The 24,854-nt window shown below is 44.8% G+C and overlaps 1 protein-coding gene across 3 annotated transcripts in view; it reads left to right on the top strand.

Moving 5' to 3' along the window:
- LOC118368632 (actin filament-associated protein 1) overlaps nt 1-24,854 on the top strand; it is a 116,337-nt gene that overhangs the window by 88,623 nt on the left and 2,860 nt on the right. For 2 of the 3 annotated variants that reach the window (XM_035752897.2, XM_035752896.2), the window contains exons 7-17: nt 4,939-5,022; nt 9,767-9,848; nt 12,758-12,910; nt 16,089-16,300; nt 16,658-16,803; nt 19,157-19,271; nt 19,709-19,948; nt 21,918-22,038; nt 23,309-23,473; nt 23,975-24,165; nt 24,607-24,774. In XM_035752897.2, the coding sequence (XP_035608790.1) occupies nt 4,939-5,022; nt 9,767-9,848; nt 12,758-12,910; nt 16,089-16,300; nt 16,658-16,803; nt 19,157-19,271; nt 19,709-19,948; nt 21,918-22,038; nt 23,309-23,473; nt 23,975-24,165; nt 24,607-24,774 (1,677 nt within the window). The remainder of the gene's footprint in view (nt 1-4,938; nt 5,023-9,766; nt 9,849-12,757; nt 12,911-16,088; nt 16,301-16,657; nt 16,804-19,156; nt 19,272-19,708; nt 19,949-21,917; nt 22,039-23,308; nt 23,474-23,974; nt 24,166-24,606; nt 24,775-24,854) is intronic. The other variant, XM_035752898.2, reaches the window with a different exon arrangement.

Genomic DNA, 24,854 nt, shown 5'->3' with positions numbered 1-24,854 from the left:
CTGACATCAAACAAAGACCTGTTCTTTTTAGTTTCCCCTCTGCCCCCCCGTATGTTATTCCAAAGGCCTTTGAGCTATTCCATTTCAATCGCAGTATGGAAGAGGCCATGGGGGTTCAAATTGGAAGAAACACACATGCACTTACACACATACGCTACAACCCCCCCCACCTCTTGCTTTCCTGAGATTCCCCTTGGAAACCGTTGTTTATCGTTGATAACCCATTGTGCCGCTATTTTAAGACCCCCTTTTCACCTTTTGTTTTTTCATTGCTCCAGTTGCTGAATGCTGCTCCTGCCAATTACATTTCCTGCTCTGTAGTTTACCGACAGGGCCCTTTTTTTGAAAACCTTTTCGTACAGCACACCGGTCTTTGAAAAACTTTGTTGAAGAGGGCCCCGTTTTTAAAAAAACCGAGAGGCCTGAGATTTCGCAAGTTAGCGTTTTTTTGGCATGGATCTTGTTCTGGAGGCAGTTCTGCAGTGGTCACTTGCTGGCACATCCACAAAGTCATACAATCGGATTTTAAACCCCCACCGTAACCTCCCATGACATTTCTTTCTCTCTGCATTGTTGAGAAGGGTCAGTGAGTAAGCATTTCACTGTTAGTCTACACCTGTTGTTTACGAAGCATGTGTTGAATAAAAGTGGGATTTGATTTGAACCCCACTGTTATCCCTAATTGTAGTTTTTCTGAATTCTTTCAATATAGCCAATTTAGACTTTGCAGCTGGTCCATCTAGCGGAAATCGCTCAGTTCTGCCTCCAGGACAAGAATCATCCCAATAAAAGTCAACCTGCGTCTATGGTGGGCCTCTATAGATCTTTATGTCTGCAGTGAAAAAAGGGGATTAGTCTGATATTTTTGTTTCTGATTTGATTAATTCTTCCATATGGTAAATATGGTTCTTTATTGATTCGCTGCAGCGAAGCAGCACTCTCGGGTAGCGCCGAGGTACCTGTGAGCAGAAGTACTGGACTGCGCAGATATACAAACCGAACCACAACATCCATAATTATCGCTCGAGACAGGACATTGTTGCATATTTCGTCAGGTGTCTGTTAAAATGCACTTTAAAACGGCATTGATCCGATACACGTGAGCACAACATAAACGCATGCCTTTCACCCTCACCCCAAACAATCTCTCTGTTTTTAGTTTACTTAATTGACATATGCTTACTTTTTCATGCCCAAAGACACTTAGAAATCAGTGCGCTCAAATATGAGGCCCGGCTGGCCGTGGTTCGACGTACCCCAAAACAGGAGCATAGAGTGGATGGATTGGAATGAAGTCACATATGTTACCTTCGCATGATTAACTCTACAGTGAGGGAGGAGATATTCTCTTGGCCTGCTCTGCATACAGTTACGCCTGGGGGTGTTTGAGCAGCTCACAGAGCCAAAAAGATTAGAGTGTGGAGCATGTGTTTGGATGTTAGGGCTAGATGTTGCCTAGGACCCTAGAATAAAAGGGATCTGTTTCTCTCTCTTTCTCTGTTTCTTTGTCTTTCCTTAGTTTTTGTCTTTCTTTCTTTCTCGCTTGCTCTGTCTTTCTCACTCTTCCCCGCTCTCTCTTTTCCTCTCTCTGTCTCTCTCTCTCCCTGTCTCCCCTACTCTGTTTCTCCATCCAGAGACACAGAGCTTCGATAATAATCACTCTTGCATTTCACATTAAAGATGGAATAATGGATATAAAAGATCTCCGATAAATCCCACCCTAGTCGGAGGATTATGATCCAATACCATGTCCCTGTAAAGAACTGAGTCATGGTAAATGGAGACGGGACTAGAACAGACCCTTGAGGCGCACCAAAACAGTTTACTAATGTGAAATCCAGAAATTGTGTGGCTAATGAACTGTGTATGGAATCTAAAAGTCCATATAGGGTTGCTACTACCTTTCTAATCCTTTCCAGTGCCTTTTGGTCTCGTGAATTTCATATTTTTCTCCTTGTTTCCTTACCTCATCTCTCCTTTGTCTCTGGAGCGCTCGTCTTCGACATGACCTGCTTTTCTTCCTCTTCTCTACTTGGCCAATGCTAGTAATCTTTCTCTTCCTCCTCTTATTCTCCTCCTCCCTCTCTTTTGTCTTGTGGTAATTATCCCCCTGTTTCTGCAAGCAGACCTGGTGAGATATAATGTTGCATGTCATATGGTTACTGGTCTGCAGTGGCTGCTTGGCGTCTCACACTGTGTGTTGCCTGTTTACACTCAGTCTCGCTCTATAATCACTGTTCAAGTCCTATCCCAGTCAGGCTCTTATGATTGTCCTTTGCTGCCAGTGTTGCCTGAAATCCTTCCTCTGAAATCATTTTGCATTGGGGCCACTCGATGTTTGGCAACACCCGTGTCCTGCACGAGAGTGTTGATGCCTGTATGTGTACACATCAAATCAAACTTTATTTGTCAAATGTGCCGAATATAACAAGTGTAGACCTTACCTTTGAAATGCTTACTCACAAGCCCTTAACCAACAGTGCAGTTCAAGAAGAGTTAAGAAAATATTTACCAAATCAATTCAAGTAAAAAATAATAAAAAGTAACACAATAAAATAATAACGAGGCTGTATGCAGGGGTACCGGTACCGAGTCAATATGCGGGGGTACTCGTTAGTCGAGGTAATTTGAACATGTAGGTAGGGGTGAAGTGACTATGCATAGATAATAAACAGTAAGTAGCAGCAGTGTACAAAACAAATAGGGGGGAGGGGTCAATGTAAATAGTCTGGTGGCCATTTGAATAATTGTTCAGCAGTATTATGGTTTGGAGGTAGAAGCTGTTGAGGAGTCTTTTTGGTCCGGTACCGGTACCGCTTGCCATGCAGTAGCAGAGAAAACAGTCTATGACTTGGGTGGCTGGAGTCTCTGACAATTTTTTGGGCTTTCCTCTGACACGCCTATTGTATAGGTCTTGGATGGCAGGAAGCTTGGCTCCAGTGATGTACTGGGCCGTACGCACTACCCTTTGTAGCGCCTTACGGTCAGATGCCAAGCAGTTGCCATACCAGGCGGTGATGCAACCGGTCAGGATGCTCTCGATGGTGCAGCTATAGAACTTTTTGAGGATCTGGGAACCCATGCCAAATCTTTTCAGTCTTCGGAGGGGGAAAAGGTGTTGTCGTGCCCTCTTCATGACAGTCTTGTGTTTGGACCATGATAGTTCGTTGGTGATGTGGATACCAAGCAACTTGAAGCTCTCGACACGCTCCACTACAGCCCCGTCGATGTTAATGGCGGCCTGTTCGGTCCACCTTTTCCTGTAGGCCGCGGTCAGCTCTTGTCTTACTCACATTGAGGGAGAGGTTGTTGTCTTGGCACCACACTGCCAGGTCTCTGACCTTCTCCCTATAGGCTGTCTCATCGTTGTCTGTGATCAGGCCTACCACTATTGTGTCGTCAGCAAACTTAATGATGGTGTTGGAGTCATTGGTGAACAGGGAGTACAGTAGGGGACTAAGTACACACCTCTGAGGGGCCCCAGTGTTGTTGATCAGCGTGACAAACGTGTTGTTGCCTACTCTTACCACCTGGGGGCGGCCCCTCAGGAAGTACAGGATCCAGTTGCAGAGGGCGGTGTTTAGTCCCAGGATCATTAGCTTATTGATGAGCTTTGAGGGCACTATGCTGTTGAACGCTGAGCTATAGTCAATGAACAGCATTCTCTCCTAGGTGTTCCTTTACACCATGGATCTTTATCCATGTACATGTAGTATAGTATGCATGGTGTTAAAGTATAGGTTGTCACTCACAATAAGAACACTGCCATTCACAGATTCAGCAGAGAAGAATATTTTCCAGTTATATGCCACAAATGTTTATGGCACTAGATTGATGTGAAGCATATATGAAGAGTATTCTCCCAGATATAACAAAACACCCCTCTATTGGCAGATGACGAAAGTCCTTAAGCCCTCCAAACCCAACCATTTCGCCACACCCGCAATAGCATCTGCTAAATATGTGTGTGACCAATAACATTTGATTTGATTTTATCTGTATAATATTATATAAACTGTGTGATTTGCCTCTCCCTGATGGCAGATAGGGAGACATTTAGTTCATGTCTGTCCCAATCGTTCCAGCAACGCTCTGGCTAGGGCCAAAACCATGGAGCCCAGCCACAGCCTGTAATTTCCCTGCAGAGCCAATTATGTTCGCTCCCAGCCAAAGCCAATGAACTGTGGTGAGCAGAGACGCTGAGAAGAACTCCACTGCGGGGACAGACGCGGATGGTTTTGAAGGGTTGTGTGTGTGTGTGGGTGTTTTGAGGGTTGTTTGTGTGTGTGCGCGCCCGCATACCTGCGTGCGCGTACGTGCTCGTGTACGTGTTGCCTGTCTCCACAGTAGTCCCCAAGTCACCCCTCGCAGGTTAACCTAGCATAGCGTTATCATTCATTCACTCGCTGCTCATGTGTCAATGATATTGACTCAATATGGTGGTGGTTGTGCTGTTGATGGGTTGCCAGGTTGGAGGTTCTGCGAGGTCATGTTGATCCAAACTGGCGGCCCGTCCACGCCCCCATGAAATGTGTGGATATCCCTGGATATGCCGTTCTGAATGGGCGTGTTACATAACACAATGGTTGCGTCTCACAATGGATGCGACAATGGCAATCTACCAATGGCGGTAGTCAAGTACTGTACAGCTATCTGTGTACCGAGCCGTTGTCTTTTTCCCCCCGCAACTTTTCCGTCAGTCATGTTGCGTGTGTTTCATACTGCGTGTGTTTCATACTGCGTGTGTTTCATACTGCGTGTGTTTCATACTGCACGAGGATCCATCTGCTGATGTAACATGTTTTTGAAATGAAATGCATTGCCGTTGACATGACCTGTTCAATCTAGCTCCCATGCTTGAAATGAGCATGAACTGATGATGCATTGTTGTAACTAAACAGTGCTGTCTTTGTGTGTTTGGTCTTCCTCTTCCTGTAGGTGATGAGGGAGGTGTGCAGCAACGGAGGGGACTCAGATGGAGCAGGCGCCGGGTCTCCTGTACACAAGCCCGACCTGGAGAAGGTAAGGAGCAGAACGCCGGGTCAGGCACAGAAAGACACACTTGCACACACCAGCGAGACGCAAAACTCAGAATCAAAACGAACGTGTGCACAAACACATAAACGTGAAGGTAAGGACATACATACATACATACATACATACATACATACATACATACATACATACATACATACATACATGCATACATACATACATGCATACATGCATACATGCATACATGCATGCATACATGCATACATGCATACATACATACATACATACATGCATACATACAAGTCTGAAGTTTATATACACTTAGTCATTAACTTGTTTTTCAACCCCTCCACAAATTTCTTGTTAACAAACTATAGTTTTGGCAAGTCTGTTAGGGCATCTACTTTGTGCATGACAAGTCATTTTTCCAATAATTGTTTACAGACAGATGATTTCACTTATATTTCAGTGTATCACAATTCCAGTGGGTCAGAAGTTTACATACACTAAGTTTACTGTGCCTTTAAAAAGCTTGGCAAACACTGGAAAATAATGTCATGACTTTAGAAGCTTCTGATAGGCGAATTCACATCATTTGAGTCACTTGGATGTGTACCTGTGGATGTATTTCAAGGCCTACCTAAAAGTGCCTCTTGGATTGACATAATGGGAAAATCAAAAGAAATCAGCCAAGACCTCAGAAAAAAATGTGAGACCTCCAGATGCCTGGTTCATCCTTGGGAGCAATTTCCAAATGGCTGAAGCTACCACGTTTATCTGTACAAACAATAGTACGCAAGTATAAACACCATGGGACCACGCAGCCATCATACCGCTCAGGAAAGAGACACGTTCTGTCTCCTAGAGATGAACGTACTTTGGTACGAAAGGTGCAAATCAATCCCAGAACAACAGCAAAGGACCCTGTGAAGATGCTGGAGGAAACATGTACAAAAGTATCTATATCCACAGTAAAACGAGTCCTATAATCGACAACCTGAAAGGCCGCTCAGCAAGGAAGAAGCCACTGCTCCAAAACCACCATTAAAATGCCAGACTACGGTTTGCAACTGCACATTGGGACAACGATCATACTTTTTGGGGAAATGTCCTCTGGTCTGGGTTGCTGCAGGAGGGACTGGTGCACTTCACAAAATAGATGGCGTCATGAGGAAGAAACATTATGTGGCTATATTGAAGCAACATTTCAAAACATCAGTCAGGAAGTTGAAGCTTGGTCGCAAATGGGTCTTCAAAATGGACCCCAAGCATACTTACAAAGTTGTGGCAAAATGGCTTAAAGACAACAAGGTATTGGAGTGGCCATCACAAAGCCCTGACCTCAATCCTATAGAAAATGTGTGGGCAGAACTGAAAAAGCGTGTGTGAGCAAGGAGGCCTACAAACCTGACTCAGTTACACCAGCTCTGTCAGGAGGAATGGGACAAAATTCACCCAACTTATTGCGGGAAGCTTGTGGAAGGATGCCCGAAACGTTTGACCCAAGTTAAACAATTTAAAGGCAATGCTACCAAATACGAATTGAGCGTATGTAAACTTCAGTCCCACTGGGAATGTGATGAAAGAAAAAGCTTAAATAAATAATTCTCTCTGCTATTATTCTGACATTTCACATTCTTCAAATAAAGTGGTGATCCCAACTGACCTAAGACAGGGAATTTATACTAGGATTAAATGTCAGGAATTGAGAAACTGAGTTCAAATGTATTTGGCCAAGGTGTATGTAAACTTCTGACGTGTGTGTGTGTGTGTGTGTGTGTGTGTGTGTGTGTGTGTGTGTGTATGTGTGTGTGTGTGTGTGTGTGTGTGTGTGTGTGTGTGTGTGTGTGTGTGTGTGTGTGTGTGTGTGTGTGTGTGTGTGTGTATGTATGTGTATGTGTGTGTGTGTGTGTGTGTGTGTGTGTGTGTGTATATATATATGTATGTATGTATGTATGTATGTGTATATATATGTATGTATGTATATATGTATATATATATATGTATGTATGTATATATATATGTATGTATGTATATATGTATGTATGTATGTATATATATGTATATATATATATATATATATGTGTGTGTCACTCCAAATCCAGACCTCCATGGGTTGATAAATTAGATTTCCATTGATCATTTTTGCGTGATTTTGTTGTATATTTATACACTGCTCAAAAAAATTGAGGGAACACTTAAACAACACAATGTAACTCCAAGTCATTCACACTTCTGTGAAATCAAACTGTCCACTAAGGAAGCAACACTGATTGACAATAAATTTCACATGCTGTTGTGCAAATGGAATAGACAACAGGTGGAAATTATAGGCAATTAGCAACACACCCCCAATAAAGGAGTGGTTCTGCAGGTGATAACCACAGACCACTTCTCAGTTCCTATGCTTCCTGGCTGATGTTTTGGTCACTTTTGAATGCTGGCGGTGCTTTCAACCCACACAAGTGGCTCAGGTAGTGCAGCTCATCCAGGATGTAACATCAATGCGAGCTGTGGCAAGAAGGTTTGCTGTGTCTGTCAGCGTAGTGTCCAGAGCATGGAGGCGCTACCAGGAGACGGGCCAGTACATCAGGAGACGTGGAGGAGGCCGTAGGAGGGCAACAACCCTGCAGCAGGATCACTTCCTCCGCCTCTGTGCAAGGAGGAACAGGAAGAGCACTGCCAGAGCCCTGCAAAATGACCTCCAGCAGGCCACAAATGTGCATGTGTCTGCTCAAACGGTCAGAAACAGACTCCATGAGGGTGGTATGTAGGCCCGACGTCCGCAGGTGGGGGTTGTGCTTCCAGCCCAACACCATGCAGGACGTTTGGCATTTGCCAGAGAACACCAAGATTGGCAAATTCGCCACTGGCGCCTTGTGCTCTTCACAGTTGAAAGCAGGTTCACACTGAGCACATGTGACAGACGTGACAGTCTGGAGACACTGTGGAGAACGTTCTGCTGCCTGCAACATCCTCCAGCATGACCAGTTTGGCGGTTGGTCAGTCATGGTGTGGGGTGGCATTTATTTGGGGGGCCACACAGCCCTTCATGTACTCGCCAGAGGTAGCCTGACTGCCATTAGGTACCGAGATGAGATCCTCGGACCCCTTGTGAGACCATATGCTGGTGCGGTTGGCCCTGGGTTCCTCCTAATGCAAGACTATGCTAGACCTCATGTGGCTGGAGTGTGTCAGCAGTTCCTGCAAGAGGAAGGCATTGATGCTATGGACTGGCCGGCCCGTTCCCCAGACCTGAATCCAATTGAGCACATCTGGGACATCATGTCTCGCTCCATCCACCAACGCCATGTTGCACCACAGACTGTCCAGGAGTTGGCGGATGCTTTAGTCCAGGTCTGGGAGGAGATCCATCAGGAGACCATCCGCCACCTCATCAGGAGCATGCCCAGGCGTTGTAGGGAGGTCATACAGGTACGTGGAGGCCACACACACTACGGTGCCTCATTTGGACTTGTTTTAAGGACATTACATCAAGGTTGGATCAGTCTGTAGTGTGGTTTTCCACTTTAATTTTGAGTGTCACTCCAAATCCAGACCTCCATGGGTTGATACATTTGATTTCCATTGATCATTTTTGTGTGATTTCGTTGTCGGCACATTCAACTATATAAAGAAAAAAGTATTTAATAAGAATATTTCATTCATTCAGGTCTAGGATGTGTTATTTTAGTGTTCCCTTTATTTTTTTTGAGCAGTGCACACACACACATATCCCTGTATGCTGCCATAGGGCCCCTCGCCTGTGTTCCCTAATAACAAGCAGGATGCCAGGGCAGCACATTGCAGTAAAAGCTGTAATTGTTGTGCCAAATAGCACTTAATTACAGCTCTGGCACAGTGTGTGTAGGGAGGTGAAGGAAGAGTGTGTTATTGGATTTCAATAGCCTGGAGAAAACAGGTAAACTTACTGGAACTGTTGGAGCCTTATTGTACAGTGTGTGTGTGTGTGTGTGTGTGTGTGTGTGTGTGTGTGTGTGTGTGTGTGTGTGATGTACGGTGGTGGAAAATTAGGCAGATCAGAAGGAGTTTAATGACAAACCGCTCCCTAGCTGGCACAGTACACAGAAGCCTAGCCTAATTATTTCAACCATAACATGTTGCAGATGCTCTCCGAGATTCTCTGTGGGTACAGTGTGTGTTTTATGTATATGGTTGTGTGTGTGTGCGTCTCTGTATTTCTCTCTCGCTCTGTGTCTGCGTGTGTGTTTGTCTGTTTTTATATTTCTGTCTGCACGTGTACCACCCTGCATCCCACTGCTGGCTTGCCTCTGAAACTGAACAGGTTTGGTCCGGGTCGGTCCCTCGATGAGAGACCAGTTGCTGCTAGAATTGGTTTTGGAGGGCCAGTAGGAGGCACTCTTTCCTCTGGTCTAATTATTATTTGTTTTTTAGTGCCCCAGGGCAGTGATTGGGAGCGTTGCCCTGTGTAGGGTTCCGTCTTTCGGATGGGACGTTAAACTGGTGTCCTGACACACTGTGGTCACTGAAGAACACATGGCACTTATTGTTAACCCCGGTGTCCTGGCTAAATTCCCAATCTGGCCCTCATACCATACTCATGGCCACCTAATCATCCCCAGCTTCCAATGGGCTCATTCATCCCCCCCTCCTCTCCCCTGTAACTATCCCCAAGGTCGTGGCTGTAAATGAGAATGTGTTCTTGGTCAACTTACCTGTAAAATAAGGGTTAAATATATATTTTTCAAATGTAAATATCTGTCTAACAGTTCTAACTCCTCCATTGCAGAAGGTGTCATGTGATAGGCCGAGCTCAGATGGCGAGCCGCCCCATGAGAACGGACACACCGTCACCGACTGTAAGGACCAAGGTGAGACCAGGGAAGGGTCTGGAATACTTTGATAGCTACACGAAGTACAGCACATCATACTGGGTTAACGGCATTCTGGTTTTGAACACACACTCTTGATATTGGTGTGAAAGAATCTCTTCTCAATTGGACTTTCCCTTGGTTCAATACTGTCCCCCTGGAAGTTAAATGAGTAATGGCATGTAAGTCATGTTTTAGCTCTAGATTCATATTCTTTATCCTTTAGTCTTCAAGAAGCACTATGCAGAAATCGCTCTGCCATTTCCTAGTTGCCAGAATTTGAGTTGTTTTGAGTCATTTCAGTGACAAAACAAGCAAGTGTAGTGTAGAGAATCATTGTACCATCTAAACCGCTGTGAAATATATTATACATATACATATACATATATATACATATATATACATATATATATAAGCTGGTGTTCAAAGCCGAAAGTAATAGAGCAAAAACTAAACTTAAGACCGGGAAGCATAGAAATAGAGCACATAGAACGGATCTACCACTTTTTTAGACGTTCGTTCAAAAGAGAATGACGGAGCTTTAACACACTTTTCTATGTGAATTTGGTCAGGTCGACCAAAAAGTTACATACAGTATTGCAGCTTTAATGCTCACGAAGCCTTGTGTTTCTTCAGCGTTGACCCAGCTGTAAATCCCTCTATACTCTATGTTGATTGGAGATGGGGTGTATTTTCTTCAGGGTCAGAGCAGCTTGTGTGTTCAGGGGAGTATGATTGAGATTAGCTACAGCAACAATGGACTTGATCATTTGGATTTATTCCACGTTTAGTTGATATGGAAACTTTTTTCCTGCACCCAGTACCAAGACAGCCGAGATACTGTCTAAATAGCAGGATGGGATTATTCAGCGTCTGCTTGCTCGACAAGCTCAATTCCGCGGGGTTCACATGTTCATTTAACTTGTCGAGACCTCTTGTTTGGATTCTCTGGAATTTAGAGCTGTTTGTGTTTGGTTTCATTACGCACAAACCAACGCACGCAGACTCTCTCGCTCTCTCTCCCCAGGCTGTGATTAATAGACCTGTGTCTAATAGTTTGCATATCACAGCTGGGAAACCGTGATTGTTGTGGAAATATGCACACGATCTCTGACTGATGGCTTTTGACAGATTGCTGTAAGTCTATGCATTTGTTGTGCTCCCTCTGGTGAGACTAATTGTGAGTGTATTATGATACTGCCCTCTGGAGGATTGGAGGGGTAATGCTGCTTGGCTACCACTTTTATTCCCCAACTTTCATTCATCAATTATTATTTGATGCCCAATCCCAAATTGACCCATATCCCCTACCCCTATATGCACGTCATGTAGAACTAAGACTATGGTAAAGCTCCACAATGCCCTCTGATAGGCTAGGTTGAATATTTGTCATATTGCTTGCACTCCTCCAATCCTCTCATATCTAGTTCCCACGGAGTAGGGGTGGGTGGTGGCTTGAGTCCATACACTATGTCACCAGTGGCGAGCCAGTGGTTGATGATATCACCTCATATCTCTACAGTACCACTGCATCTCCAAGCCAAACAACTACCACAGACCCACACTTCTCACACCATTTCACCCCAGCTGCCCACTTTCTGAGGGGAGAAAAACAAGTCTCCAAACCCCCTTTTTCAGCTTAATCAGCCACATTCCTTCCATGGCTGGTAAGAAGCGAACTTGACTCAGTGGAATCAAATTAGCCTGATCAGAGAGTTTCCCCCCTGTCTTTCACGGCAAAAAGAAGAGGAAAATTATTATAATCATTCAAAGTGAAGCTCTTTCACACATGTGTGTCTGGCTCCCTACCTTAGGCCCGAAGTCTAGTGTGTGTGTGTGTGTGTGTGTGTGTGTGTGTGTGTGTGTGTGAGAGAGAGAGAAATATCACTCGCAGGGGTTGGGGAGAAATTGCCACATATTTGATAAGATTTGTCGCCATTGTAGATATCATCACTATCAGGGTAACGGGATTTGAGTTGATTCCTGCAGGGCAGCGGAGGTGTGTGTGTCTTACGTCTGTCTGCGTCTCTCTGTGTGTGTGTCAGCGTAAGCGTCTGTCTGCAGAAGCACTCCAGACTCCGAGCGTCAGCTGCTTCACTACAATGACATCATTCACAGGGAATTTTGCACCCCTGCCTCAGAAAACCCCTCTCTTCTTTCTGTCTCACTATTGTGTCCGTCTCCACAAAGGAAAATGGGACTTCCACAACTTTGTGAAGGGGGAGTTATACTATATTCTGTAGTAATTAATGGATATTGACAGGTAATAATGTACATGGGTATGATGCAGATAATCAAACTCTGCAGATATTGGGAGAATTTAAATATTGCAGTTTTCTTAAGACAAAAGCTTATAGGAATATGCACTACTTTCTAGTCAGTGAATCTCCCTGTCACACAATATACAATACAAATAATTTTATGGCCATTTCCATCATCTCTTCTCAACTATGTGACGTCTATTCTTGTCATTCTGTCTGTGGCTCATCTCTCGTTTACCCTTCTGGCAGTTTCCAGAGTGGATCTCTTCGACCAAACCCTGCTCACCGCAGACCACACAATCCAAACAACCCTCAGACGACCAGCAGATTTTCTATTCAGACACACAGAGAGACAGGCTTTATGACCGGGTTTAGTCCAGTTTAGCGGTATTTACAGGAGAATGTGCACTGTCATTGTGTCTGTGGGCCTCTTCGGTTAGTAGAATTGAGGCCTAATTACTGACCTAAATATTCAAATAATATGACAATCTGGTCAAATAGCTGATGTAATATTTTTTTCATTCTTAAAGGTGAAATTACCTTGAAGGTCTAGTTCTCTGACATTGCATGTCTCTCTTTGCTCTTTCACTCCCTCTCTCTCTCTTTTCCTCCTCTCTTCCTCTCCCTCTATCTCTCTCTCTCTCTCAGGTAAAGGAAAGAAGGACTCTCAGAAGAGTCAGAAGGGAGGCACGCTGGGAAAAGGGGCGGGAAAGAAGATAACTAAGATCATTGGCCTGGGCAAAAAGAAGCCGTCCACTGACGAACAGACATCTTCAGCCGAGGAGGACATACCCACCTGTGGTAAGACACCTCTTAGGGGTTAGAGCACATCTGGGGTTTAGAGGTCAACCTACAGTGGCAAGAAAAAGTATGTGAACCCTTTGGAAATACCTGGATTTCTGCATAAAATGGTCATAAAATTTGATCTGATCTTCATCTAGGTCACATCAACAGACAAACACAGTCTGCTTAAACTAATAACACACAGACAATTATACATTTTCATGTCTTTATTGAGCACACCGTGTAAAGATTCACAGTGCAGGGTGGAAAAGTATGTGAACCCTTGGATTTAATAACTGGTTGACCCTCCTTTGGCAGCAATAACCTCAACCAAACGTTTTCTGTGGTTGCGGATCAGATCTGCACAACGGTCAGGAGGAATTTTTGACCACCAATTGTTTCAGTTTCGCAATATTCTTGGAGTGTGTGGTGTGACCTGCTCTCTTGAGGTCATGCCACAGCATCTCAATCGGGTTGAGGTTAGGACTCTGACTGGGCCACTCCAGAAGGAATATTTTCTTCTGTTGAAGCCATTCTGTTGTTCATTTACTTCTGTGTTTTGGGTCGTTGTCCTGATGCATCACCCAACTTCTGTTGACCTTCAATTGGCGGACAGATAGCCTAACATTCTCCTGCATAATGTCATGATAAACTTGGGAATTTATTTTTCCGCCTATGACAGCAAGCTGTCCAGGCCCTGAGGCAACAAAATAGCCACAAAACATGATGCTCCCTCCACCATACTTTACAGTTGGGATGAGGTTTTGATGTTGGTGTGCTGTGCCTTTTTTTTCTCCACGCATAGTGTTGTGTTGTTCCTTCCAACAACTCAACTGTTTCATCTGTCCACAGAATATTTTGCCAGTAGCGCTGTGGAACATCCAGGTGCGCTTTTGCAAACTTCAGACGTGCAACAATGTTTTTCGGGGCATCAGTGGCTTCTACCGGGGTGTCCTCCCATCAACACCATTCTTGTTTAGTGTTGTACTTATCGTAGACTTGTCAACAGAGATTTCTGTAAGTCTTCAGCTGACACTCTAGGATTCTTCTCAACCCCATTGAGCATTCTGCGCTGTACTCTTGCAGTCATCTTTGCAGGACGGCCACTACTAAAGGAGAGTAGCAACAGTGCTGAACTTTCTCCATTTATAGACAATTTGTCTTACCGTGGACTGATGAACATCAAGGCTTTTAGAGATACTTTTGTAACCCCTTCCAGCTTTATGCAAGTCAACAATTCTTAATCATAGGTCTACTGAGATCTCTTTTTTTCGAGGCATGGTTTACATCAGGCAATGCTTCTTGTGAATAACAAACTCACATTTTTTGTGTTTAATCTCTAATCTTGTCTCATTGATTGTACTCCAGGTTAGCTGACTCCTGACTCCAATTAGCTTTTGGAGAAGTCATTAGCCTAGGGGTTCATACTTTTTCCAACCTACTGTCATGACGCTGGCCTGGGGGTAGGTTTATGACAGTCATAAATACCTCTTCCCCCCTTTTTCCTCTCTCTGCCCTACTGATGTGACTATTGAAAATCCCTTGGTTAACACAGGGATTCTGGGAACATCAGAAGTTGGGGGGAAATGAACCATATTTTGGTAATCTGACCAGTTGAACATATGCGTGACATGCGTGACATATGCGATGACATAAACGGTACAGTGGAAAGTCTACACATTATAGTTATCAGATTCACATGGAATTGTTGTGCAATTTAAATGTTTGAATATAAAATTATTGGTGAAAAGATTCAATGTAATTTTAGCTTCCAAATGAGAGATTTGGGTTTTCATAAGGTTAGTGCTCTGCTCAAACAGTGGCCCGTTCCCGGTGAATAGACATGGGTTATAAAACTATGAAAACACACCCTTCTCCCTCCACTATATAAAGCCTTGATGAAAAATGTAACCTCCTGTTCAGAGGACGTGAGGACACTGGCCCATACGTTTAGAAGGACTAACATGTCAACTACAGAACTAAGCCAACCTCAGCGCGAGCTTTGGTTGTAAATGGTATGAACTTTGAACTCTTATTCACTAAAGAAGTGAGACATCCTAGCCGTTGAGTTAGCAACAGCAGCTAAAAACATGGGCTAGGAAAGGACAGATGGAGTATCCCATCTACCACCGAACGACGACACTACAACGTTTCCCGTTCACCACCAGAGACACTCTTCAAAGGACTCTGTTGAGCAACACGGCCATCCATCTACCACCAAACTATTGAAGTGCAGCTCAGAGTAAATATTTATTGCATTTTCCTTTTCCAAATGGCCGGTAATTTAGAATGCATAAGATACTGTATTTACGATAGAGTAGCTGCCTACGGTCCGGTAGAGACATCGCTTCTCCCTTTGTTCCTCAGTCTTCCCACTCTTTCACTCAAACCCAGCCCCCTTTTCTTTGTGTAACCAGCTGTCATATCTGTTCCGTCCGCTAGGGACGTTTTCCTTTATGACATAATTTGTAATCAATGTACGATTCATTCTGTGTATATGTAATTCTGTGTGATTGATGAGGTATTTAGTAAATTAACAATTAAACCCAATTTTGTATTGCTGATTCAACTTGTTAGCCAGGGTTCGTGAAGATATCTGAAAGTTGTAAAATCTTGTTTCAGACTGAAATAAGGTGATGATTAATATTGACTGCTATTGATGTAAAATATTACTAAGTCTTTGAGTCTATTCGGAAGATAACGGCTCTATAAATATTATTTTGTGGTGCCCCGATTTTCTAGTGAATTACATTTACATGATAAGCTCAATCAGGTAATATTAATTACAGAGAAAGGATTTTATAGAATAGCGACACGACACTACACTGTGCATGTTTAAATTAGTTATTCAATATAGACAAGAAAAATACAATAATTTGTGTGTTTAGTTTAAGTACACTATGTTTGTCTATTGTTGTTACTTAGATGAAGATCAGATCAAATTTGATGATCAATTCATGCAGAAATCCAGGTAATTCCAAAGGGTTCACATACTTTTTCTTGCCACTGTATATAAAGGGTGGATTTGGTTGTATAGGTATTGTTATATAAAGGGCTTATAGAACGTATGGGGAAATGTCTTGAATGAGAACAGCCAGAACTGCAGCTATAGACTCATTTTCTGGTCTGCGGTTTTGCTATTCGCCATTTTACCCCACCCTTTTGTCCTAACTGGTCCGTCTTGTCTGATTGACAGGCTACCTGAACGTGATGTCCAACAACCGCTGGCGTGAGCGTTGGTGTCGTCTGAAGGACAACCAGCTGTTGCTCCATAAGGACCGCGCTGACCTGAAGACCCATATGGCCAGCCTGCCCCTCCGAGGCTGCGAGGTCAGCCCCGGGCTGGACTCCAAACACCCCTTCGCCTTCCGCCTGCTCCGCAATGGACAGGAGGTGGCTGTACTGGAGGTAGGTTGGCGGTCAATTGGCTCGGGGTGGAGGTTAGTCTTAGGTTCAGATCTAGGATCAGCTTACCCTCGCCAACTCTGAACCTTCATGGTCATCAGGTCTGACCTTAAATCAGTGTCGTAGGGCAATTTTGTCCTACGGCACTGTGAAGTGCTAATGTTGTAGTGATAGAACAGATTGGATGGAAAGAAATTATGGAAAGTTATCTCTTGTTTTATCATTTTTTGTTGTTGTTGAAGTTTATACATAGGTACACCTGTTTTCTAAACCAATGAATAGGATTAACATAAATATATATATACTAGTTTCTTTAAATTAGCGTAATAATCTCTTACCCACCTCTCCTCTTCTCTCCAGGCATCCTCCTCGGAGAGTATGGGTCGGTGGTTGGGGGTGCTGCTCGCTGAGACTGGTTCCACCACAGACCCTGCTGCCCTGCACTACGACTACATAGACGTAGAGACTACCGCTAACGTGATCCAGCTGGCCAAGCAGTCCTTCTGGTTAGACACACACATACACGCGTGCGCACACACACACACTGCCGTTTGTCCCTCATCAATCTACACACGATACCACATAATGACAAAGCAGAAACAGGTTTTTAGAAATATTACATTTTCGTACTTTGTTGAAGCACCTTCGGCAGCAATTACAGCCTCGAGTCTTTTGGGGTATGATGCTACAAGCTTGGCACACCTGTATTTGGCGAGTTTCTCCCATTCTTCTCTGCAGATCCTCTCAAGCTCTGTCAGGTTGGATGGGGAGCGTTGCTGCACAGCTATTTTTAGCTCTCTCCAGAGATGTTAGATTGGGTTCAAGTCTGGGCTCTGGCTGGGCCACTCAAGGACATTCAGAGACTTGTCCCAAAGCCACTCTTGCATTGTCTTGGCTGTGTGCTTAGGGTTGTTGCCCTGTTAGAAGGTGAACCTTTGCTCCAGTCTGAGGTCCTGAGTGTTCTGGGGCAGGTTTTCATCAAGGATCTGTCTGTACGTTGCTCCGTTCATCTTACCCTCAATCCTGACTAGTCTCCCAGTCCCTGCCTCTGAAAAACATCCCCACAGCATGATGCTGCCACCATGCTTCTCTGTAGGGATGGTGCCAAGTTTCTTCCAGACATGACACTTGGCCTTCATGCCAAAGAGTTCAATCTTGGTTTCAGCAGACCAGAGAATCTTGTTTCTCATGGTCTGAGGTGCCTTTCGGTAAACTCCAAGCAGGCTGTCATGTGCCTTTCACTGAGAAGTGGCTTCTGTCTGGCCACTCTACCATAAAGGCCTGATTGGTGGAGTGCTGGAAAGATGGTTGTCCTTCTGGAAGATTCTCCCATCTCCACAGAGGATCTCTGGAGCTCAGGTTCTTGGTCACCTCCCTGACCAAGGACCTTCTCCCCCGATTGCTCAGTTTGGCTGGGCGGCCAGCTCTAGCAAGAGTCTTATTTGTTCCAAACTTCCATTTAAGAATGATGAAGGCGACTGTGTTCTTGGACCTTCAATGGTGCAGACATTTTTTGCTACCCTTCCCCAGATCTGTGCCTCGACACAATCCTGTCTCGAAGCTTTACGGACAATTCCTTCGACCTCGTGGCTTGGTTTTTGCTCTGACATGGACATTCAACTGTGTGACCTTATATAGACAGGTGTGTGCCTTTCCAAATCATGACCAAGGCGGACTCCAATCAAGTCAATTTCGCTTTGTCATTATGGGGTATTGTGTTTCTCATCTATCTAATCAATTTTAGAATAAGACTGTAACATAACAAAATATGGAAAAATGGCCTGAATACTTTCTGAATGCACCGTACTTATCACCCTATTGGGGATCTCAGAAAAAGCTAATCTTTTTGGGGGCAGATAATGTATGTTTTTGAATCCCAAAAAGTATGTGTGTTGTTCCCTCAGCCGCTCAGACCCCCATTCAGTTAGGAATGGACATCTCTGGACCAATTTATTTCCCGCTCTCTGGCCATTTGATGTGTCACTCTGACCAAGAGGGGTTTCACAAAAGCACTGTGTGCAGGCCAGTCCTCCCCACACAATAACACGATACACTTTGCAAGGGCTGGATGAAGCGTCTGCATACCCAAGGGAGCACTAAATGTCTGAACTGTTATTTGTATGATGCTGGCAATATATGAGACCGCCATACACCGAGTGTACAAAACATTAAGAACACCTGCTCTGTCCATTAAATTAGGCTGACCAGGTGAATCCAGGCGAAAGTTATGATCCCTTATTAAGGTCACTTCCTAAATCCACTTCAGTCAGTGTGGATGTAGGGGAGGAGACATGTTAAAAAATATATTTTTAAGCTTCGATATAATTGAGACATGGATTGTGTGTGTGTGCCATTGAGGGTGAATGGGCAAGACGAAGCATTTAAGTGCCTTTGAACAGGGTATGGTAGTAGGCGCCAGGCGCAACAGTTTGTGTCAAGAACTGCAACGCTGCTGTGTTTTTCACGCGCAACAGTTTCCCGTGTGTATCAAGAATGGTCCACCACCCAAAGCACATCCAGCCAGCTTGTCACAACTGAGGGAAGCAATTAGAGTCAATATGGGGCCAGCATCTCTGTGGACACGCTTTCGACACCTTGTAGCTTCCATGCCTCGAGTAATTGAGGCTGTTCAGAGGGCAAAAGTGGAGGGTGCAACTCATTAGGAAGGTGACCTTAATGTTTTGTACACTCAGTGTAAGTGTCCAGCTATAAAGGTCCTTCATGGACAAACCTCTCCATATTCCCCACTAGACTCCCCGTGTTATATAAGCGCTTTACTTTTGGACTATAACAACTTTTTATATGTCGATTCCCTGATGTATTATCACTCACTCATGGATACGTGCATTTTCTCCTCAGCTTCACTAGTAAACGCGTTGTATCTCCCAACCCCTATCTGGACAACCCTGTGAACGGTTATGCCTGCCCCTCTGGAATGGCACTGCACTATGATGATGTGCCCATCAATGGAACGGTAAGGACACACACACATACACACACACACACACACACACACACACACACACACACTGAGAAAACAAACAAATTAGCGCACATATTTCTGCAATATCTCAGTAACTATTATATCTGGATGCTGCGCTGCTTGTGATGGCTTGCATCGGGTATCTTTCTGTTTCTCTTCCTCTTTCTCACTCTAATCCGACTTTGATTAATAATTGTGCAAGTGCTTTCCTCTGCTCTAGCTCACTTTTCTGTAACAATAACAACCCTTTGGCTTCCTCTTCTTTTTTTCCCCCTTTTACTGACTTATTTTTTTTGCTCTTTTTCAAATGTACTCCTTCCCTTTATTCCCTTTTCATGTCCTTGTTTCTCTTATATTTCTTTCTCTTTATTTCCTTTAATCTCCTCCTCCGTTTCCTCTCCTCTCTGCATGCCTACCTCTAACATAAGGACCCAGAGGCGTTATACTCCAGCCCTGCCACCGGAGGGCGACGTCTGAGAGAGGAGGTGTTGTATGAGGATGCTGACCTCTATGAGAACATGCCTTCGCCCAAGCTGGCCGCCCGCTACTCCCCCAAGCCCAGCCGCCTAGCCTCTTCCTCCAGCCACTGCAAAACCCCTGGCCCTGTTAAATCCAAATTCCTCTCCTCCTCTTCCTCAGCTAACACTAACACTAAAGCCGGTACTCAGGTGACTAACGCTCTGCTGTCTTAACATTAACGCAACCTTAATTAACACTGTGTACTTTTCTGTCATCTTAAAGGGATAGTTCACCTCAAATTCAAAGTTCAAATCGTCTAAAGTCGAGTCTCTTATGGCATTTGTTGTATAGATCCTGCTATATGCATTAATAAAAATCTCAAGGCCTTAAACCCAAATTATTGGGAGAGATTGACAGCATCTGAATTCCATCTAATAACTTTGATTTTGGAGTTAGCACTCCCTTTAACATGTTGTATGCGCAGTGTTCACCTGCTCTTTCCATGACATAGACTGACCAGGTGAATCCAGGAGAAAACTATGATCCCTTTATTGATGTTGCTTGTTAAAGCCAATTCAATCAGTTTAGATGAAGCGGAGGAGAAGTGTTATGATTTTTAAGCCTTGAGACGATTGAGACATGGATTGTGTATGTGTGCCACTTAGAGGGTGAATGGTTAAGACAAAAGATTTAAGCGTATTTGAATGGGGTACGGTAGTAGCTGCCAGGCACACCGGTTTGAGTGTGTTAAGAACTGCAACGCTGCTGGGCTTTTTCACTCTCGGGCAGTTTCCCGTGTGTATCATGAATGGCCCACCACACAAACGGCATTCCAGACAACTTGACACAACTGTGGGAAGCATTAGAGTCAACACGGGCCAGCTTTCCTGTGGATTGCTTTCGACACCTTGTAGAGTACATGCAGCGACAAATTATAGGCTGTACTGTGGGGTAGGGGTGCAACTCGGTATTAGTGAGGCGTTTGTAATGTTTTGTCCACTCCGTGTGCTAGTGTGTCTTTGCTGAGGGAGAGGTAAGCGGTATGCCTAACAATGGGCCGGGGGAGGGATTCAATTCTTATTACATTTATTATTCCTGCAGAAACATTTAATGTAATGGTGTTGATACTGGCCACCCAGAATCCAGGTTTTGAGACATTATCCTCAAAATCCCCGCTAGCTTAGTCCTGCCGTAGTGCAGCTCTTACTAAAAAATACTCTGACCGGTATTGAGTATCTGGGAGTTAGTTAGGGTTTGAGACATTGACCATGCAACACTTTAGCTAGAGGCCTGATATTGGATTGAGACAAGTAAGAGGGGATCACATATCTGCATTGTGTTAGGCAGCGTATCTGTGGGAGCACTTCAGACCACCCAGACGATAGAGGCTTTTCCTCCTTTGTGTGTGTGTGTGTGTGTGTGTCCTCTGTGTGTTTATACTGCTCCTTGCCTTTACAACGACCATCGCCTGCATGCATGTATGTAATTATATTTTTATAGCCTACATGGATGTGAGTTGGAAACGCCACCTAGCACTGTTACTCGCATAAGTCACCACTTGGCTTTGTAGAGTTGAGCTTTGATGTGCGTGTGTGTGTGCTTGCATGCATCGGTCCGTGTGCGTGTGTGTTTATGGCCAGGGGTGTTAACATGGAACCCTGCGCCACAAAGCCTGCGCTAGTGTTTAATGTCATCCTGCTAGGTGTACAATTCCGGCTCAATGGCCCTAATGCTTTCAGTAAAGCTAATTGAAACTGAATGGTAGAGCACCACATCCAAACCCCTGGTTATATAGTAGTCCACACACACACACACACACACACACACACACACACACACACACACTCTCTCCCCAGGGGAATACAGTTCAATAGGGCTGGTTTAGCCTAATGCTGGGATTACTGTGGGATTCATACTTTTAGTGTCATGTGTTTAATGTGGAATTCATTTCAACAGCTGTGCACAGAGTCGTTCACATGATCTTTACCCACCTGGGAATTTAGATGGGCATGGTTGATTTTTATTGGAAGTGGGTTGTGGACATTTTAACAGTATGTTTGAACTGTGGCGTAGTGGTTTTCATTATAGCTGCAAATTGTAGTTAATAGTTTAAGGACTGTGCGTTTCAACCATATTGTGAATGCCTGCTCTCTCGCTTCCTCCTTCTCGGCCAATCAGCTGAAGGGAAAGAAGGCCCCAGTGACCAATGGGACAGCATCTAAACAGAAGGTGGACAAGAACCAGGCCAAGAAGACCAATGGAACAACCAGTGGAGCATCTGTGAAACGCAACAACTCCAGTAAGAGTCTAGTGTGTGTGTGTGTGTGTGTGTGTGTGTGTGTGTGTGTGTGTGTGTGTGTGTGTGTGTGGGAGTTTGAGAGCTAGATAGAATGAGAGCGAGTGAGCGAGACACACACACCCATTCCCATGAGTGTATGAGTCTTTCTATAAATCATGACACAGTACATACCAGTGTGATAATTCATAAGCTACTGCTAGCCTGTCACTTCTAGTCAGCCCTTATACAGTCTGCTAGCTGTGATATTTAGCAGTAGCCTGGTCTTAGCAGACATGAAGTCTGGCTCCCCACTCCTCAGTCCCAGTCAAACCCACCACTGATCGCTTTCTAGGAAAACTGGAGCCACACACAAAAAAAATCCGGAATTCACAAATGACAGTTGGTGGAGCAGCAGGATAAATATCTTTGGATGGTGCGAAGACGGCTTCCTTGAAACCATCCGTTGTAAATCCCAGCCTTATGGAGGATTACCATGACATACCCGGACCAAACTATCAGTCAACGTCGAGTCAATGTTCAAGTAGCAGCTTGAATATTTGGCCAGGGTGACCCGTGGTTACTGGTGAGGCTAATCTTTGTGGTGAAGGTCTGTGTGTTTTCAGTAATGTGTGAACTACGACAGTTTTGAACCCACTTTCTCATATTTGGTCGCTTTTGTAAGCATCGTGTTCGTAGGGGATACCAACTATGTGCCATTTTGGATTTAGTGTATGTTACACAATACTTGTTTAATGTCAAGCTAAAATAGGCCCATATTGATGGTTGGAGATGTCAAGTGGTGGTTTGATTGATTATTTGGTCCTTCGTAGAGGCTAATGTGCTAGTGAGGCACATACGCACGCAGGCGCACACACACACACACACACTCACACACACAGTCGTACTTCAGTGGTGTGGAGAGGTTCTAGTGGCCTCTTCTTTTTTTTTTCAGCAGGGTCGGTTCCTAGTCCCTACTCTACTCTGTTTGATTAAGGAGTGCTTATAGGCTGAGGTTTGGGTTCAATGGGTTTCTGGTCAGTTTATGCCTCGTCTACAACTCTGATGAGCATGGTCTTTTTCTTTCACCACTCCCTCCTTCCCTCTCAAAGCAATCCATCCTTCTTCACATATTTCCTTACCTCCTTTTGGATCTCATTCTCTCCTTCTCCCTCCCCCTAATCCCTCCTTCTCCCCTCCCCTTCCATTACCCGTTTCCCACCACCTAATGAGCATTTTGGTTTTAACGGCGCAAAGGGATATATGGCGTAAAAAGCCCCTCTCTCTCCTGCAGGCGCAGAGCAGTATAAGTATGGTAAGAACCGCGTGGAGGCGGACGCAAAGCGGCTGCAGGCTAAAGAGGAGGAGCTGATGAGGAGGAAGCAGGACATCAGGAACCGTCTGACCCAGCTGAAGAAGGACCGGAAAGACCTGCGCACCGCCATGGAGGCCAGCACCGGTACGACAGAGAGATAAATGCATGCACACTTAGACAGACACATTCACACACACACACACACACACACACACACACACACACACACACACACACACACACACACACACACACACACTTGCTTTTTCCAAGATAGAGAGAGAAGGGGGAGAGGTAAAGAGTAAGTGGTGAGAGACGAAGGATTAGACGGGGGAGAGGTGGGAGTGAAAGTATGGTGAGATATTATTGGAGGAGAAGAGGAAGAGCGGTTTAGAGTGGTGGGAGATGGAATGAGTGTTGGAAGGAAGAGTGGACATGTGGGAGTTAGTGGTGTATGATGGAGTCACGGGTAGGAGGATTATGGTTAGGAGTGAGTGGTGCGGGATGGAAGACTGGTTTGGAGGGGGAGAGATGGGAGTCATGTATCAGATGTTCTTATCCTGAGAAACTTGTCAATAAACTAAAATAACAGTAAGATGGGAACCGGGAGTGAACCTCCTTCCTCTTCATTCCTCCCTCCCTCAGGTAAGCGTTCCGCTGCGTCTCTGGTGGAGCGGCTGAAGAAGGTGGAGGACGAGTGCAAGCTGAAGGAGGACGAGAGGGTGAGCCTGGAGCTGGAGCTGACGGAGGTCAAGGAGAGTCTGAAGAAGGCCCTGAGTGGAGGAGTCACCCTGGGACTCACCATTGAGCCCAAGTCTGGCACCTCCAGCCCGCAGGTTAGACCTCGATCACATTTATTTTATCGAGACTTTTTACATCAGCAGATACCCAGCCTACAACCCCTAAGAGCAAGCAATGCAGATGTAGAAGCACAGTGGCTAGGAAAAACTCCCTGGAAAGGCAGGAACCTAGGAAGAAACCTAGAGAGGACCCAGCCCTCTTCTAGCTACACCGACCATGTCCATGACCTATGGCTGAGTTTCAATACTGTGAAAAGGTGTCCTTCTCTTGAATAATGAACAGACAAAAGCATTTTGTCCATGTAAATTAGTCTTCTAGATAGTCTAAAGGGACTTAAATTATTATTTTATTTTTTTACCTTGTGTGCATTTCTCCATCTGCATTTCAAAAACTTGTCTGGCGTAAGCAATATTCCCAACATACCGATGACAAACATGTTGTTGCCGACTCTGAATGGTGTGTAACTGTGTGTCCAGTCCCCAGTGTTGCTGAGGCGTACCCTAGAGAACTCTCCCATCTCCAGCTGTGACACCAGCGACACAGAGAGCTGTTCTACTCTGCCCGTCAACAGCGCCTCCCTCCTCCGCAGGACGGCCAATCAGAAACCCTCGACCGTCCGCGGCCACGTCCTCAGGAAGGCCAAGGTGAGACAGAGTTACAGAGAACAAACACACGCGCGCTCGGAACACAGTCAGCACTCAGTCAACTGCATTGCCACACAACT

Source organism: Oncorhynchus keta, chromosome 35, assembly GCF_023373465.1.
Source record: "Oncorhynchus keta strain PuntledgeMale-10-30-2019 chromosome 35, Oket_V2, whole genome shotgun sequence".
NCBI lineage: Eukaryota > Metazoa > Chordata > Actinopteri > Salmoniformes > Salmonidae > Oncorhynchus > Oncorhynchus keta.
Note: the sequence above shows the minus strand (reverse complement) of the source record. Positions and strands in the feature narration are given on the sequence as shown.